This window comes from Terrapene carolina, unplaced genomic scaffold (assembly GCF_002925995.2).
Source record: "Terrapene carolina triunguis isolate 2854851 unplaced genomic scaffold, T_m_triunguis-2.0 Scaffold97, whole genome shotgun sequence".
In the NCBI taxonomy this organism is placed as follows: Eukaryota; Metazoa; Chordata; order Testudines; family Emydidae; genus Terrapene; species Terrapene triunguis.
The window spans coordinates 1043453-1062748 of NW_020664448.1; the positions used below are offsets into that span (position 1 = coordinate 1043453).

The window sequence follows — 19296 nt, forward strand, 5'->3', positions numbered from 1 at the left end:
GCAGAGTTGGGGACAGGATGGCACAGGGTAGGATTGGGGTGCAGTGGTAGAGTTGGGGGCAGGATGGCACAGGGTAGGATTGAGGTGTATTGACATAGCTGAGGTGGATGATGGCACAGGGTGGGATTGGGGTGCAGCAGCAGAGCTGGGTGTTTTCCAGCCCCCCCACATTGAAGATGCCGCATCTGTTCAGTACATTTCTAAGGAAATTACTTGCGTGGGAAGACCTGCCGCTCCGAGCTGGCTCCATCACAGGGGAGGGGAAAGCAGCCATTCCACAAGCCCAGCACTGCCGATGCAGGGTTCTGGATCACACCCAGACTGCTTGGTCCTCTAGAACCGATAAGCAAATCCCGCCCACCGCTCAGTTCCCCATTCCATTGCTGCATTGTGATAGAATAGAGGGTGTGAGTCAGAGATCAGAAGGTCACTCAAACATCTAATCTGAGCTGCATAACACAGGCCACAGGATTTCCCTGAACCGATTCATGCATCACATCCGATACCGGTAGCTGAACTAGAACATACATTTTAAGAAACATCCAACTTTGATTTGAAGATTTCCAGTGACAGAGAAGCCACCACGACCCTTGGTAAATTGTACCAGGAGTTAATTACCCTCAGTGTTCAAAATTAGCATCTGATTTCCAGTCTGAATTTGGCTAGCTTCAAAGGCCAGCCAATGGATTGTGTTTGTCTTTTGTCTCCTAGATTGAAAAGGCCAGTATCTTCTGTTTGACTTTTGTAGCCAGTAACTGTATGATCTCATTTTGAATTGTTTTTCCAAGGTAGTGGTGTGTGTACATTTCTTGGGTGGTGACTCTTCTTAGATGCTCCTGGAGTACAGTATCAAACTCAGCCATCAGCTCCACAATTTTAAGGAAGTTTCCATTGTTTAGCACATACAGCTGATCTGAAGTGCCATGCAGTGCTAGGTTTTGGGTAGTAAGCAGTCTCACAATGCCAATGAGCCTTTTCAGAACATTTTGCCAGTAAAGAGATTCTGATGCAATCTTCTCTTGATGCTGATCATCTATGGTGGCCTTTAACCTTAGTCTCATCTCAAGCTCTTTCCACCTATGGAATGCTCTCTGGTGATTTGCTGCCTTCTCATGGCATGCCAGATTTCTAGCCAGATTTTTCCAGTCCTTTGTTCCGGTAGAACTCAATGTGGCTAGAACATTAGACTGGAAGAGTTTGCAACCAAAACAGTATGCAGCATTCTGGGTTTTTGAGTACATAAGCCATGGCCTCTCCACTTTGTCACCATTGGGGATTTCATGTCAATAATGTGTTGGATGGAAACTTCTATTTTCATTGTCTTTGGGGAACATGAATTTTTCACTTGGTGTGGCCCATGCAGTACAAGGAAGTCCCTCGGCTACTGCTCAAGTGGGTCCACAGTCCTGGATCATCTAGACTTAAGGAACTAAACGCAGCAGCAGCTGTTATATGCGCCTCCACCACACTCTTCTCTGATCTGCACTTTTCTTCAGGAATGTGCATGGTTACATCCATTTCAGATGGAGATATGGATGCTGCAGTAGCTGCCAGGTCACCTGCACTCTGACTAACTGGAAGATCAGGCATCTCCTCACCACTCACATCCTCACTGTGGCCGGAAGGCTCACCGTGAACATTTGTGTCTATGTATCTCAGGAGAGCTCCTTCCTGCTTAGAGAGAAAAGCTTCCTTTGCTTTCTTTCTTTTTCTGAATGCTGCCCCAGAGGAGCGTTTTCTTCTTTCACTCATGACTGCTGTTCTGTGCCAGCTATAGTGGCTCTCAACACTCAACTGAAGGGGACAAATAAGCAGGCTGGTAGCAGGGCCTGAGTGAGGGAAGATATCAGCGTCTTAAGGGGCTAACTGGCTCCTACTACTTCAGTTGACTGCCTGTTCTCCTCAAGTGGGTTCAGGGAAGCAGCAGGAAACAGGAAGCTCCCTGAGAAGCTGGTGTTAATCAGTCCAGGCTCCTGGGGGTGCTAGAAAGGTACATAAGAGACTCCTCCTCCTCTCTATCCCTGCAGCTCCTGCTGCTTTCTGTTATTCCCTCTCACCTTTTCTCCTGCCTGCCTGTTATGTCTCTTGTGCCCTCCTTCCTCCAGCACTGCACTCCACCATCTCTGTGCATCTAGAGCAGAGAGAATACAGATGCACCAGCAGCGGACACAATTTTCTACACTCTGGGTCCTAGTGGCGCCCCCACACAGTCTGGCACCTGAGGCGGCTGCCTCAGTTCGCCTCATGGTAAGGGCAGCCCCGACTCTTAGTCCGATCAGGGACCATCGGGGGCATAGATCAGCATACCTTGAGGAGACTGAAATCAATGCGGGGGATGGGTTCTAGTCCCACAAACCAAATATCGAGGGAAACAAAGTGGGGGAATGGCCAGATCCCTCAAACTGACCCAGTGTTACCCGAGGGCAGGGGGATAGAAAATATGGGTAATGAACCACCAGTCTTAAGAAGGTCCCAGAGGGCTAGTAAGGGTGTACCGCCTATTAAACTTAGAGATGCTCGTTACTGGTTCTATGTAGTGTTGTAATGAATATTAGCACGTATCGTATAAAGAAGTGGACATGGAACGTTAAGTATGTTCAATGTTCTATTGTTAATTGTTAATGATTTTTATATTAGACGATGCTGGTGAATATTGTTGGTCTGGGGCCTGGATGTGCTGGTGTGAACATTCTGGCTGTGGCAGAATTTTAGCAAGGGGGAATGTAAGGGGATTGCTGGCCCCTTACTGAAACTTTGTGGGGGTTTTTGGTTGGCTAGCTCCCAGTACCAAAAGAAAGGGGAAGGGCCGATGAGAAATCAAGACCCTGAGACTGACAATCCCCAGGGCCAATGGGGAGAGGCCAACGCACCAGGTCAGCCTGATTGACAGAGCAGACAGGCCAATGAGGGAGTCAGGAACAGGGGATTCCCACCTCTGTGTGAGCTGGGCAGAGCTAAGGAGAGAGCAGGAGCCGGGGCCGGAGGAGCAGCAGCAGCGCTGAGGCAGAGAGGAGCTGCAGCTGAGGCTGGAGCAGTCCGAAGCCGGGTGCTATGAGCAGCTGGGGAACGCGAGAGGGGACCCTGGGCAGCGGGCCCAGTGCAGGGAGACGCCCCCAGCCAAGCGGTATGGCAGGCTGGACTCGAAGGGGGATCGTAACCCTGACAGGGTGGGGGTGACGCTGGAAAGAAGGGTCCTGCCACCTAGAGCCTGAGGGCGTGTGGCCACCGCCAGAGCAAGTGTCCGACCCGCGGCATCCCTGCAGCACAGCCAGGCCTGGGCAGGAGGCCTGGGACGTGTGAGGAACAGACTGTGAACTGCCCTTACAGAGATGCTGGTTGTGATGTGCCCGTGCCACAGAGCGGGGGGACGTGTTTTCCTTTAACCTTTCCCATTTTTTTAAATTGGTTGTTGTTTAATAAATTGCATTTGCTTTGAACTATATGCAATGATCAGTGGGTCAGGGAAGCATCCAGTGCGGAGAGAGCACCCCGGAGTGGGGATACCCTAGCCTCTGTCCTAGTGACCACGACAAGGTTGGGGGTCGAGCCCCCCAGGAATCCTGGGCCCAGCCTTGTTGGGGTTACGCGGACTCTGCCACACAGGAGCGGAAGGAAAGTCCTCGAGGTCAGGCAGGCCTCTGCATAAAGGGAGAGGGAGCGAGGACTCAGATCCTTTCGCTAGCCAGGAAAAGTTCCTCACAATAGCAGGATGCACATCTCCTAGACCTGACCCTTAATCACAAGTCCATCCTTCCCTGCCTTGCAGTATCATTCACGTCTGACTAAAGCAACACTACAAATGCGTGTTCTCCTTTAAACACCCCAGCTCTTTGCCTCTGTACCTGCTCACCCTGGGCAACGACCCTGCTCTCTGATAACACGAAATACAGCACTAGTAGCTCCAGTAAATTACACACACATACATCTTGGGCTCCGGAGTACTACAGCCGAGTGGGGACACCTGTCGCACAGCCGGCCTGCTCCCGCTCCTTGGAGCAAGAGCTGCCTCCTGGCAAGGAGCCGTGCAGCGTTTCTCTCCTCCCTGGCTCAGATGCAGCTTGATTTTAAACAGCATCCGAGCAGGTGGCCAGGAGATGTTAGCGTTAGCTCGAACGAGGCAATCCTTAACACTGTGTGGATTCCATCTGGCCCAAGCAGCGTGGCTTTAAACAGCCCACAGCGGCCACAAGATCAATTGGCTCCTGGCTCCAGCATGGCCCTGCCCCTGCCAAAATCAAGGAGAGGGCTGAAAAAGGGATTGGATTTGGGATGGAGCACTAGGCCGGCTTGCCTCTCGTGTGTGCCATCCGATTACCGCTCCTCCCCAGCGCTGGCATCGCTTCCTCGAGGCAGGGCGTGGAGCAAGAGCCTTTATACAGCTCCCTTCATCCAAACGCACCCCCCAGCACTTTGCTTCTTCACATCAACTGCAGGGGGAATTCAGAGAACGTCCTCAGCAAAAGCTGGATCTTGGGCAGGATACCAGGGTTAATATCCCCACAAAGGGTCAGGAGCTGGGGTTCTAGGTCTTATTCCAAATACCAGCCCCTGCTTTGTCCCGTGTCGTCAGTCACACCTGATCAGAGTGAGTATAGAACACTACCAGACCAGAACGACAGGACCAGAACCTCAGCCCAGCTCCACTGCCTTCAATTCAGTGATCCGGTTATGGGTCAAATCTTCAGCTGGAAGTCAAGCCAGTGCCACTGGCTTCAGGTCAGCTGCAGCAAGGGACACTGGCTGAGGAACGGGCCATGGAGTGTTTTGCCCCCATTCTGCACAGATAGATGTAAGTGGCAGTACAGGGTGCAGGGCGGTGGAAAAAGCAGCCCAGCTCGTGCAGTAACACAGCTCCCTGGATGCTGGTTTACTACTAACATGCTGCGGCACTTGGCTTTCCACTTAAAGGTTCCCCACCCTAATCCTTAAACAGAGCCTGCTTAGCTCAGTGGTTTGAGCATTGGCTGCTAAACCCAGAGTTGTGAGTTCAATCCTTGAGGGGGCCAGTTTGGGATCTAGGGCAAAATCAGTACTTGGTCCTGCTAGCGAAGGCAGGGGGTTGGACTTGATGACCTTTCAAGGTCCCTTCTATGAGAAAGGAATATCTCCATATTAAAAAAAAAAAAAAAAAAAGACGGCAAGAGAAACCAAAGCCACATGTGGACTGTAACAGGGGGTAAGTACAGACAAACCCTAATGCTCCCTTGTGTGTACACACACTGGTAGCTGCCTCATGCCCTGGGCTCCCTCTAACCCATAGAACAGCTCATCAGCCCCCTCCCATAATACTCCAGCCTGACAAATTGCACACCACCATCACTGTGATTCATGCAGTCGCTGAGATTGTGAAGGGGATGAGCCATAAATCCATGTGGTATCTTCACTCCCCTTTTAGTGATGCTGTGATCACCCATTCAGGCGCTGCGGATGTCTCCTAGATGCTTTCTCCAGTTTGGGGGACTTTGTAACATTCCTGCCCGAGGCTGGGTGCTGAGCAGCAGCGATAGATCGATATCTGCTGTTGGTTTTAGCTTGTCCAAAATGAAAGATCAGGAACCGAGAATCCTTCAAAATAGAGACGAGGCACATAGCACAGTCTGATGGCACCAATGCCCTAGTGTCAAGGGCACCAGGGCCAGGAACTATGTTTCTAGAGCTGCTGGTCTTTGCTTTCTGAGCAGCCTCTCACGTTTTCTGGGTTGGGAGGTAATCAATATGCTCAAGGGGCTGGTAATTAAAGATGAAAGACCTTGCTTGACGTCAGCATTAAAATATGTATTTAAAAGACAATTCCCCTTTCAAAATCACAATCCCCACAAGAATCCTTTGCGCACTACATCTTTAAAGTGCTGTACAAACACCAACTAATTAATCCGAACAACCATGGGATGGAGGCATTCAGCACCCCAGCGCCCACACACGCGCACCTCCAAAATGCCAACACTACACACACATCCCAGGGCAGAATCTCAGCTGGAGTGAAGCGGGAAAGCTCCGCTGACTACAATGGCATTATGCCGGTTGACACCAGCTGAGGTTGCAGATTAAAGCCACCAACCCACCAAACCCCAATATGTACCTAGGAACACAGCCTCATTCACATAAGCAACCACAGAGTTTCAGGTCAGACGGGACCACCAGATCATCCGTCTGATCTCCTATCCCAGGCCACTAACCACCACCCAACAGACACACACCAAGCCCTGCAACCGAATTAGACCAAAGTATTACAGCCCTCAGGAGACTGAAGTATTGTGTGCCACAGGCAGAGAACAGGAGGGACCAAGTTGCATCAATGCCCGAGGCCCCTTTGTGACAGGATGCCCCCATTTTAGGCTCTGTTGCCTTGGCGCACTGTCCTTTTGGAAGAGAAGACCAATGCATTTGGACCTCCATGGGTTGCCTTGAGAGACCTCCCAGGAACCAGCGAGACTTGGTCCTCCAGCAGCTAGAAAAGCTGGGAGCAGGCAGAGGCCAATCAAATACATGCCCTGCCTCAGGTGTGTCTGGGACATTTTCCAACACACCTGTGAATGCACACCCACTTGCTGCTTAGAACGTTTGCAATCCTAACGCTGTCATGCCTCCAAGTCACTACTGTCCGGCCCTGTGGTGAACTGAGCCTCCTGCTCGTAGGCTAAACTCTATAGATTTTATAAACTCTCCCACTCCCCGCTCCCACTTGTCTGTTTCGTCCACCTGTTGTGTCCTGTCTGATGTCTTCTTCTTTCCACTGTTTGTACAGCACCTAGCACAAGTGGGGCCTGATCCTTCCTTAGAGCTTGTAGGCACTGTGGGGATATAAATACTAGCAAAGAAAAGGCTCCACACTTGTGTAAAAGACACACACCACACTCCAACTCGTTCACATCTTCGCATAAGCACAACCATGTGCATGCCAACAGCTCTGAACACACACCTACACGCAAAACACAACTCTCCTGCTACACAAACAGGACCCCCCCCAAACACCCACTGACACATACGCCTCACCCAGTACAGAACGCCTGCCCAGCACCACTACTCACAGGGCAGAATTATAAGTAGTGAAGGTCACCTTGGACTTCCCACCTTCACTGCAGCGACTAGCCATGTGTTGGGAGGAGATGGTGAAAAATGAACACCCCAAGCCTTCCTGTGATGGTCGCCATCAGCGTTCCTGTCTTGAGAGCCACAGGCAATCTCGCCAGCCACTGCACCACCTGTATCACACTAATCAAGTCATCCGTCATCCAGGCCATGTTTATTACTGAGGTGACGCTGCCGCAGGGCCCCAGCTGAGCCAGCTTGCTCTGCCTTGAACTTGTCTCATTCTCCTTTATTACTGAGTGGTGTCTCTCCTGTCCCATGCTGCACAATCCTCCATCATCTCCAACTAAACAGCAGAGCTCTGTGAAAGCCCCGTGGCATCGTGCAGTCCATTAGGTGAGAGGCTAGGATGCCAGCATCAGGCTGGTTTCCATTTTAATTGCCAGGGACAGAGTGTGCATTAAATCCAGCTTGATTGAATCGTTAAGAGTCTACTTGTCCCTGCTCATTTATCAGAGAGGCAGCTGCTGTGGGAGTCAGACAGAGGCTGCGCAGGTGCCTGTGCACCAGCCGTGGGGCCAGTGGGAAGGGAACGCCGCCTGAAGAGGCTGACTTGGAAATGTTCGGGACGGCACAGGGCTGTATGCAACCCATGCTCGGCGAGTGGCTGACTGTGCAGAGACCCCCCCGTCTCCTCGTCCAGCCTGCCGCCTCGTCCTTGCTCCGTGCTAGGCTCCCTTTGGAAGGGCAGCGCCCCAGCTGCTAGGTTCACAACGTCCCTTCCTGAAACAATGGTAACTCTCTGGTGATGTAGGTTTTGCCTTCTCCCTTCCAGTCTTAAGGCTCTCCGAATTACCGGTATTTGTTATCTGTACTGCGGCAGCGCTGAGAGGGCCCACATGGAGATCAGGGCCCCACTGTGCTAGGAGCTGTACATCCACATAACAAGAAGAGAGACAGACCCTGCCCCAAAGAGCTTGCAGTCTAGCCAGACAGGCCACTCACTCACATTGGGGTGTGCCAGCAGGGTCTGTCACTGCCGAATCTTTATGGGAGGCCGCGCCGCCTCTCCAGCAGCACTACCTTTGGGGTGAGGCACTAGTGCCCAGCCTACCCAGATGGCACCATGATTGGCAATAAGCCCCTGGTGGCCTGCACACTTCTCTGCTGCCAGGCAGCAGTTGCCGTGCAAAGAGGCTTCTGTGGGAATGATCTGTCTCACCAGCCTGTGCGTGGAAGCAGCAGTGAAGGTCAGGATTCAGGACCAGGGCTCGGTACCGTCCTCCTCAGGCTGGCACAGAGTCACAGATTCCAAGGCCAGAAGGGAGCCCCGCGATCTTTTGGTCTGATCTCCGGCACAGAACTCTAGAAGCCATGGAAGCCCTGTGGCGGAGCGCCTCCTGCTGATCTGTAGCAAGCCCTGCAGGGTGACCACCGTTGTTGGGACTCTGGAGCAGCGGTTCTCAAACTTATTTGATTGCGCCCCTCCTTCTTTATGTCTGCAGCTGTTTACGTCCCTGAAGTACATATACCGCTGCTCAGCTGTGAAGGCAGACTTCTGTCAGCAGGGAGTCTATCACCAGGAGGCAGGGGAAGTAACTCAGGCCTGCCTGGACTAGAGTTCATTAGCAAAGACTGTCCCACTGCTGGTGACCCCGATGCAGCGCGACCGGGGCTAGCAGTAGCGGGAGCCCTGTCTACACAAGGGCTTGCACGGTTTCCTCCCCCGGAGGAGCTTGTTTGGGTTAGCCAGGGTGGGGAGGTTTTGCCACTTAAATACAAATGTAGATTAGGGTGACCAGATAGCAAGTGTGAAAAACTGGGACGGGGGTGGGGGGTTAATAGGCGCCTATATAAGACAAAGCCTCGAAGATTGGGACTGTCCCTATAAAACTGGGACATCTGGGGCTCTGAGGACTGTCCTGGAGAAACCACCAAGCCTTGTGCGCATTGCATCCATGATCTCAGATGCTGTCCCTTTTATTTCTGATGAGGCTTGGCATTTCTGGGGCACTGCACAAAGCACATCACAAAAACTAAGTAAGCCTGACCACCCTCTGAGAGGCGGGAGTTATCCTCCCCAGTTTACAGAGGAGACACCAGGAAGGTAAGGGTCTTTCTCGGGGCCAAATGGCTAGTCAGTGGCGGAGCTGGGATTAGAACTGGGGGTCCCAACTTCCCCTGCCACATGTCCTTTTCTGAGACTAGAGAAGCAGCAGGAGCAAGACTTTCTAGAAAAGGCACCTTCGAACTCATTGGACCTGCTCTCGGGGGCGTGGGTGTGTCCTTGAGACCTGCCTGCTCGTGGCCAAGACACTCTGGATTCTGTTCTGCCTAGCGCCTCGCCAACCACACTGTCAGCTAACTTCTGATGGGGGCTCTTCATTCCAGGGGGTGAGATCAGAGGCAGCCTGGCTGGATTTTTCACATCTAAGGTGGGCTGGTAGGGCTCAGAAAAACCATTTTTGGTTTTTGGGCTGGGGAACGGAGCCATCTTGATCTGGAGTCACTGGGCCAGATACTGATCTCAGTTCCACCAGTGTACATCCGGAGCCACGGCAGGGAAGGCTAGCAGGATCTGGCCCATTAAAAGATACTGCAAAGTTTCAGCTTCCTAATATCATTTCTAAAGAGGTGCCAGATTGTGCAACTGTTACTCATGATGGGGAGCATTTACCCAGCCAAGCAGCTCTGAAGTCCGGACAGGGACAGCTCACCACCATGAGCAAGAGCAGTGCAATCTGCACTTGGCATTCTTGTCTGGGCTTTCTGCTCTCATTAAGAGCTTTACTGCTCCGCGGTACCGTCCATTTATAGGCACGGTGGTTAGTTTACATTACCCATGCCTAGATCATCAAATAATGACTCACTTCCGTATCTGGCACAGGACTGACCTTCCTTGTGTCCTGTGGATTAAAGTTAAGCTGGACAAGTTAATATGGATTCTTGTCATGGGCACACAGGTCCCCCTCCTTCTGCTGAAGTCAATGTGAACCTTGCCCAGCAAGGGCCCCAGGTGCCGTAACGTAGGGTATGTGTGTGGGGAGGTTTGCTGCACTTACAGATTGTACCAGGACGTCTCCCACTTTCTGCTTCTCATGCCAGTTCTGCACACAGTTGTGGACCTGCTCCAGGAATTGCTCGTGGTGCTCCAGCAACTCGGGGATCTGGTCGAATATCTCATCCACCAAGGCCGGGTCGCAGAGGATCGAGTTTTCTGGTTGCTTCAAGGGCTTCATGTAACCCTACAAAAATAATAAGAACAAAAAAATTATCAAAACATCCTATCGGCGGAGCCAAGGACAGGATGGAGTCTAAGGGCATCTACGCTCCTCAAGCTACTCTGTGGGGTTCATCAAACTAGTGTGGATTAAAAAAATCACTGCCCCACTGTAATTAAAACCCATTCCTGCCCCCCAAGCGTGAATCATAGCAAAGGGAAACACCCGTGCCTCAGTTTCCCCACCTGTAAATGAGATAATTATTACTCATCTATGCAGAGTATTCTGCGATCCTTACTGGAAAGGTTATAAGGTGGTTTTTAACAGCGGCGTGTCTCAGCTGGTTTGCCACCCCAGCCGTTTACAAATTTAATCTATCAAGTAAGAGCCACATTCCCGTAAAAATCTCCTCTCGCCGTGCCACGGCTGTAACCTAGCCAGAATTTCCAACACAACCCAATGATGGCGCTTGCTGACAAGAGACTCCATGTAAACTAGCCAGAGACAAAGTACAAAGGAAATGTGCTCAGAGTTTATGGGCTTCGTAGTCACTCACAGTCCAGGGATACTAATGAAACAAGTAACTGTGCCGCGGAACAAATGAAATGCTCTTGTGGTTTAGCCCACCACTCCTGCTCCACCTCTCTCCTTTCCCACCCCGGGGAAGTGACGGAATCAATGTGGCGCTGTTTACAACAGTCCAACTGGTGAGAGTTTGGGATGGCTGCATGGCGCGCTGCTCCTGCCTGGTTCATTTGGAGGTGCCACAGTCCAGCATTCGTGGCCTACTCTGATGGCCGCTCAGTGCTGCACATGTAGGGCCTGATCCTGAGATATCAGTGGGGGGTGAGGGCACACCACACCTTACAGGACCAGGCCCTCCCATGGCACTTGACAGACTAAGGCCCTGCCGCTGCTGAAGTCCATGGAAGTCTTGCCATTGAATATATACCTATCTCATAGAGCTGGAAGGGACCCCAAAAGGTCATTGAGTCCAGTCTCCTGCCTTCACAGCAGGACCAAGTACTGTCCCTCACAGATTTTTGCCCCAGATCCCTAAATGGTCCCCTCAAGGACTGAACTCACAACCCTGGGTTTAGCAGGCCAGTGCTCAAACCACTGAGCTATCTCTCCCCCACCCAATCAATGGTAGTGGAATGTAGATATTCAGGAAAGCCTTGTAGTCAATGGGAGATGCAGCCTGGAGTGCCGCAGCTCTCAGGATCTGCCCTATGGGGTAAAGGCACTTACCCCATCCACACAGCCTCGGGGTATGTCTACACGGCAATGTAAGCCTCGGCTTAGTGGAACTTGAGTCAGTGGACGCTGGGTTAGAGAACCCAGGGCTTGAGCATCTACACTAACTGTCAACCCTAGGTCAAGAATTTTCTAAACCGGACCCAAAACCGGGGCTCCGGCCTCCGCACTGCGATACGCAGGCTTGAGTCCAACCAACCATCTCCCAGACTTCCTAGCGCTCTCCCGAAATGTGGCCTTTCTAGCCCTTGGTTCATGGTGCAGTGTAGGAAAACTTGACAGTCCACCAAATTGGATTGTCCAGAGGGCAAAGAAATTTGGCTCGTGGGATACTTTTGGTGGAGTCCCAAAGCATGAGTCTACTGGGGCTGTGTCTGCATCGCAAAGCAACAGGGCTTAAACCCTGGGTCCTGGCTTAACTCAGGCTCAGACCCTCACCCCCACGGGGCCTCGGACCCTGGGTTAGTGTGATTTGTGTGTAGACAGAAAGGGGATTAGGCCTGATCTTGAGTTCGAACCCTGGGTTTACATGGCAGCGTAGACATCCCCTTACAGACTAAGGCCTGGATCACAAGTCTTTCCAGTGACTGGTGTGGGCTGTGGATCAGGCCCTAAGCTGGACAAGACAATGGATGGAGCAGCAGGTGAGCAGACTATTGGCGTGAGGAGGACAGAGCGGGAAGGAGAGGGGGTGGATGCCTGGCTCAGGGGTCAGCAGGGCAGAAGTTCAAAGCCGGCAGTGGGAGGGCAGTCAGATGAGAGGACTGTGGGGTGTGGAGGGGTAGGGGAGGTGCTGAGAGCAAAGATGGAGGCAGGGAGATGATGGTGAAGAGCTTGTTGGGTCTTGTCACAGCTCCTCACCTCGGGAGCCAGGCTGAGGGCAGCTCCTTGAGGCCAGGGACACTGACTCTCTGTGCTGTACAGCACCAAGCACATTACCCATGCTCACCAAATAAACCACCCCCTCAAAAATCTGAACTCCCCCATACACTCTGGGGGGAGGGGGACTGTGAATCCCAGACTGGAACCCGAATCCCGGTTTCAAGTTGGCAGCCTCTCCTACCTCCCTGACGAGTTGAACCAGAACTCCACACCCCCAAACCTAGCGGCGGGTTTGAAATCCAGACTCAGACCCAGATCCAGGTTTTGCAGCTTGGCTAGAACCTCTAGTTCAGAGAGGTGGCCGGTCTGCCAGCGGACACCAGCAGGACTTCTCATGCATACCATTGTAAATCACCAATAACGTCCCCGAAGTCAACAGAGGTATACAGGGTAAGAGCAAGTCTCCAGGGAGCTGGGGTGGGATGGTGAGGGGGAACTGTACTTGGGGTGACTGGCCCAGCCTGCCACCTGTGCTGCTATGGCTACACTTCTGGTTTTGGCCTGTTTGCTCGATCCAAGTGAGTGCACATCCCTGAGCTGGAAATCACACCTCCAGCCGGAGCCCAGACAGACCCAGGAACTGGTGTAACTGCAAGGAGTGGCAGGCCCGTGTTATTCAGTTCTCCACCCCACTGAGCGCCACCAAGAAATAACAATGGAATTACAGCCAAAGGTAGACTTGTGGACTGTACCAACGTTAAGGATGGCGAGTCCTATTTGTCGAGGTCCCAGCTGAGATCAGGACCCCAGTGTGCTAGGCGCTGTACATACACAGAACGAGAGACAGGCCCTGCTCTAAGAGCTTACAGGACGGACAAGTGGTGAGGGGGAAACTGAGGCACGGAGCGGTCAAGTGACTTGCTGATGGTCACACACCAGGTGAGTGGGACAGTCAGGAATAGAAGCCAGGCGTCCTGAGTTCCTGGCTAGTGCCCTACCTCTCTGGATGGCTAGCTGCACAGACAGGCACGCCCTGCAACCCCCAAAGACACAAAAAGCTGGTGGACTCCTCAGCTGTTCCCACTCCCACCACCTCAAAACACAGCCATCTGCAGCGCTGGAAGACGTTTTAATTCACTTTGTGGGAATGGAAGTGCAGGGTGGGGGGAGGGGACAGCTTGCTCCTTCATTACATGTTCCATCTCCTGCACCAGTCATGCCTGGGGGCGGTATGCTTTGCTGGGCTGCTTACATGAATAAGACAAGCACATTTCCAGGAACTTCACCGCGTGAATTCAAGGACTCTAAATGCTTATTAGCCACTCTGTCCTTCAAGCCAACCAAGTGCCCGCTCCCTTAGCTTCTGTCATTTTCCATGGTGGATGACTGCTGCCAGGTGCTGCTGAGATGGAATCTTGCATCATTACGCTGCACCAACGGGACGGGCGGTCCAGTGTGTGAGCTCCAGGTTGCAGGCAGGGCACCCCGAGGGGAAACTCATATGGCACAAAGTCACGGCAGCACCGTGGAAATCAGCTTGTGCTGCACTGGCCCTAGCCAGCAGCCCACTGACTGCGCAGTTCAGTGGTACTTAGCCCTAACCCCAGAGATCATCCCTCTGTCCTCTAGCTGCAGGAAGGTGGGGGATTCGCTGTGGTTTCCTGATCCCAAGAGCCATTTTGCACCAGCTCCAGAGGGTTACAGAGGCTCCAAGACTTTTCCAGCTGCTCTCAGGGAGCCATCTGGATGCTGGGCATAGCCAGAGTAAAGCAGGCTATGCCATGTTCCCTCTCATTTTTCCCACCCATGTGCGGAATGAATTTTGTTATGTGCACCAATATGGAGGTGATGGGTGACACCTTCATACTGGTACACATAACAAAATTCATGTGGTGGGGATGGGGCCAAGTGGTTAGGAGTGTGGGAGGGGGCTCAGGGCTAGGGCAGAGGGTTGGTGTGCAGGGGTGTGAGGGCTCCGGCTGGGGGTGCGGGCTCTGGGGTGGGGCCGGGGAGGAGGGGCTCAGGACTGGGGCAGAGGAGTGGGATGCAGGGGTGTAAGGGCTCCGGCTGGGGGTGCAGGCTCTGGGGTGGGGCCGGGGAGGAGGGGTTTGGAGTGGAGGAGGATGCTCCGGGGCTATAGCGGGGAGAGAGGGCTCCCCCCAGCGCACTCTCCCCGCCACGGGAGCTCTGGGGCTGGAGCTACAGGATAGGTGCCCCTCCCCCTGCCCCAGCAGGTTCGGGTTGGGGGAGGGCTGCTACGGGGTCGGGCCGCTGCTGGGTCTGGGCCGCTCTGGGGCGGAGGCGGGCCTTGCCGCCCTGGCTGCGACTGGGTCCAGGCCACTCTGGGGCTGGCCCAGGCTGTGGCTGGGCCCGATCCGGCTGACCCTCCTTGACCTGGCAGGTCCCCACTCCAGGCTGGTTCACTGAGCGCCTGCGTGGCGCTAATTAGGCTGCTGGGCGGCCACGCGGCCATGCAGCTTACAGGGAACGTAGGCTACAGCAATGCCTCCTCCCCACCCCCTGCCAGAGGTGCTGTGGGAGGGTAGCAAGAAGCCAGCCAGGCTGGTTCTATGCCAGCCTGTTTCTGTCCTCGTTGTGGTGCAAAGTGAGCAGAGCAGGGGGCCAAGATTTTGGCCAGTGGGTTAAAATCATTATTTAACAGGGCAGGCACAAAAATAACGTGGGAGCACTGGTGCCACTTAATCACCACCTATGTGCCCACAGACTGGGTACTGGGCGTCTTTTTGCATTATAAGAGCGCAGGTGCCAAGCAGGAGGCTGGGCTGAGGGGCCTTGCACAATCAGGACCCCTAGAGCGGATTCTGCCCTCTCTTCCATGATATTCTATTTTGGTTCTTTCCCACCACTGCAGCCCCTGAGCGCTCTCGGATGCGTGTGGGTGATGCTCACTGACGTCAGAGGAAGTTGTGCTGGTGCATCTGGGGACAGAGCTGGGCCCTTATTGCTCAAGCGACCAAGCCGCAAAATCCACGTCCTGCATCAGCCCCAGTGAAAGGATTCAGGAGTTACGCTTCCCATGGAAACACAATGCTGCAAACATTCGCTACCAGACATAATGCTAACTGCCACCCTGCTGAGCCAGATGGTCCTGTGTTAGGGCACTGGAGTAGGACTCAAAAGACGTGAGCCTGCAACAGACTTGCTATATGATCTTGGGCAAACCTCTTATCTGGGACCTCGGAAAACAGGCCTTTCCTCACTTATTCCAGGCCATTTGCCTCAGGGTTGATCCCCAAGTTGGAATGTTTCAGCCCCAAAGAGCAAAGTCTTCGGAAAGTTATGAGCGACCGAAAGCCGGGGGCTTGCAACGAGAGGCCGGGGGTGACCTGAGCTGTGCTGCCCGCTGCCAAGCTGAGGCCAGGATTCTATCTAGGGAGGCCAATTCCGGCAGAGCATTCCAAACGCCCGGTGGAATGAGGACGACCTTGGGTGCTTCTACTCACTCAGCGGCCAGCTGGCCTCAGACCCGGTGACATTTCCCCTTTGTATACATGACTAGATGACATGCAGTTCACACAGCTTAGATTATTGGCACAGTTCTCCACTTCACAGGGAGATGGGACCGATGTAGGGCTCTGGGGTGGGGTTCATTTAAAAGGTTAGACTGCAGTGGGGCTTCTAATGCCGCACAAGGGACATGAAACACGAGAAATCCCCCCCTTTATTGGGGGGTTTAGAATAAAGCTGTTTTCAGTCATTCTGGGACGAGCTTCAGGATACAAGGCGTTAGCCAGAGAACACACTTTTCATCTGGATTTACCCAGAAATAAGTTCCACTGACTTTAAAACCAAATGGTCTCAGACTAACATCTCTCATTTGCCATAATCACTGGAGTTGAGTTAACACACAGGGGGAATGGAGTGTGTTTAGGGATTAGAGCAAGAGGCCGGCAGCCAGAATTCCTGAGTTTCATTCCTGGCTGTGACACTGCTTTGCTGTTTGACCCTTTGCCAAGTCACTTAACCTCTTATTCCCCCATTTATACAATGAGGATTTTTTTTATACCTATCCCATAGAACTGGAAGGGACCCTGAAAGATCATCAAGTCCAGCCCCCTGCCTTCACTAGCAGGACCAAATACTAATTCTACCCCAGATCCCTAAGTGGCCCTCTCAAGGATTGAACTCACAACCCTGGGTTTAGCAGGCCAATGCTCAAACCACTGAGCTATCTCTCACCCACATCATAATAGCCATGATCTCAGAGAGCTTCTCAAACATTCATTAACTGAGCCTTCCAGGATCTTTGCAAGGAAGGTTAAGGGGTGAAAACTGCTACCTCTCCTCCTGGTGAGGGATAGACATTGGGCATCCATGCTTAGACTGTGGGAGTGATCAGCTGCCGTCACGAGGTGTTGGCTCCCCTGTGAGCTGCAATGGGAGCAGATGGGGTTCTCCCCAACGGGTTCATTCTTCCTGCATAAATCTGGGAGTCATTGCTCTTGTGCGTGGAGCTTTTCTCCAGGCACCTCTCAGGTTCAGTGTGTCTAGGGAGCTGTTGGGAGGAGGAGGCATGGACTCTACTTCATCCGACCCAGCCAGTGCCGTCAATGACCTTCCCCAGTGCTTGAGGCGTGGATGTCAACTAGCTAGCTGAAGGCCCGTTGGATAAAAGCGCGATGGTGCTGGTAGGCTGGGGGAACCAACCAGAAGTCATCATGAAGGTGACATCAGCACGTTTGATTGAAGGGGTGTGTCCATCATTTGGCATGAGATTTCACAGCGGGGGGGGGCAGGGCACTGCCACACTGCCAGCTGGTGTCACATGATCACATGGCAGCTGCATCTTGCCTGAAACCTGCAGTCTGGTTCTTTTGCATGGGGCCCTTGCCAGCGTGGTCGGTAGCTTTGCCATCTGCTGCCAGGCTCTCTAGGCAAGGCTGCCCGTGCTTGTTAGGTGGTGAAATGACACCAGTGCTCGGTCTGAAGCAGCCTGAATCTGGTGACCGTCCGAGTATGTTGCGAGGCCCATCGACTTGCCCGGGCATTTGAGCAGGAAGGGGCGCGATGGGACAGGATATGGCGTGACTGCAGGTCTGGTAGGAGATGGTTGATTCGATCTCTGTGGCTGGTCATGTAATGATGGTTCAGATGACAGTGACACCTAGAGGTCCCAATCAGGGATCAGAACCGCGTTGTGCTAGGTGTTGTACACACCCATCCCGGCCCTGAAGAACGTACAAGCTTACTACAGCGTTAATGAGTGACAATATGCAAATACAATGAACAGCCGGGGGCCAGGGGGAGGGGGGGAGAGGAAAACCACAATGAGACTATGTGCGGTGCTGATGTTATTTTAGTGCATTTTTTTAACATTATGTCAAAGGGGCCGAGAGCTTGGGAGAGGCAGGCACTTTCTCCTTGTTGCGAAGGGTGAAATCCTGGCTCCATTGCAAGCAATAGCAAAACGTCCACTGACTTCAGTGGAGCCAGGATCTCACCCTATAAATCCAAAGGGGGAACACAACTGTTTCGTGAGCGCACACCTGGTTTCCAGCTAAGCGCCCGTATCCAGCCTGGCAATCCCAGCAGAGAAAGAGAAAGAAATGCTCCTACTAAATGTAACTGCCTGGCCTCAGCCACGTGGCTCTAAGCAGCTTGGCCCCACAGAAAGCACCTTGTCTCAGCCTGACGGGCTGGAGCAGCTGTGAGGGGAACAGTTCCTAGGCCTATTAATCATCCCCACAAAGCCAGTTCCTTTCTGAACTCTGAGCCTCCCCTCCCCTCTGCCGAGTGACCCAATGCAGGAATGCTCCCTGGGCATCATGGGATATCCTAGGGGAAGCATTTGTGCATTGGCACTCTCTCCCGAGAGCTTATGTTCTGCATCATGCGGTTCTCTCCTAAGCCTCAGGGCTATTTTTTCCCTGGCTCCTGTGCACCGTGGCTCCGAGGCCATTCCCTGAAAAGCAGAGACTTTCTGACCTGGGTTAGACCAAAGGGTTTTCTTTTACAAAGAAATAAATCAAAGCTGTAGCTGAACAAGCAGCAGAAAAACCACCCTGCAAGGAGCAGCCTTTCATGCCTGCCCGTCCCTGTATGCTTGGTGTCGCTGCATCGGAGTCAAAACTGTCTGCTTCATTTTTCTCTGGGAGCTGGAGGACTTTTGCTGGTCTCCCACTAAGGAGCTAGGACCTCAGGGGAGAGAATCCGCCCATCTATTCACTGAGAGAGGATGTAGGGGATGGAAGATGCAAAGCCGCTGGCACTATGTTAACACACGTTGTTCGTGTACTGTCCCTCATCTCGGCTATCTATTTATACGGCCCTCATCACCGTGGTATAGGAGCACCTCCCAGTCTTTAACATTTATTCTCACCCCACCCCTCTGAGATAGGCCAGTGCTGTTCTTCTCATTGTACAGATGGGGAACTGAGAGACGGGAGTCTTGTCTACACTAGCACTTTTGTTGGTAAAACTTTTGTCGGTCAGGGTGTGAAAAAACACACCCCTGATCGACATAAGTTTCATGGACAAAAGCGCTGGTGTGACAGTGCTACGTCGGTGGGAGACGCTCTCCTGCCGACATAGCTACTGTCACTTGTTTTGGGTGGTTTAATTATGACGGAAGGAGAGCTCTCCTCCATCGGCAAAGAGCGGCTACATGGGAGACCTTAAGGCAGTGCAGCTGCAGCGGTACTGCCGTGCCACTGTAAGGTCTGTAGTGTAGACAGAGCCTAAGTGACTTGCCCAAGGTCACGCAGAATGCCTGTGGCAGGACAGGAGATTGAACCCGGGACAGCCAAGTTCCAGGCAGGCACCCCAACTACTGGACCATCCTTTCCCGCCTCTGTTAGGCCAGCTGTTGCTCCTTAGCTTAGATTAGTTTGAGCTCTTCGGGGCAGGAATTGTCCTGCTCTATATTTGTACAGCACCTAGCACAATGAGACCCTGATCCTCTACATGCTACTCTATTAGAAACAAAGATTAAAAATAATCCTCCCTT

The 19296-nt window shown here is 52.8% G+C and overlaps 1 protein-coding gene across 1 annotated transcript in view; it reads right to left on the reverse strand.

Moving 5' to 3' along the window:
- The window catches only part of ARHGEF17 (Rho guanine nucleotide exchange factor 17), a 241481-nt gene that overhangs the window by 50223 nt on the left and 171962 nt on the right, over positions 1–19296 (reverse strand). The window contains exon 3 of the mRNA XM_026651700.1: positions 10092–10274. Coding sequence (XP_026507485.1) covers positions 10092–10274 — 183 coding nt within the window. The remainder of the gene's footprint in view (positions 1–10091; positions 10275–19296) is intronic.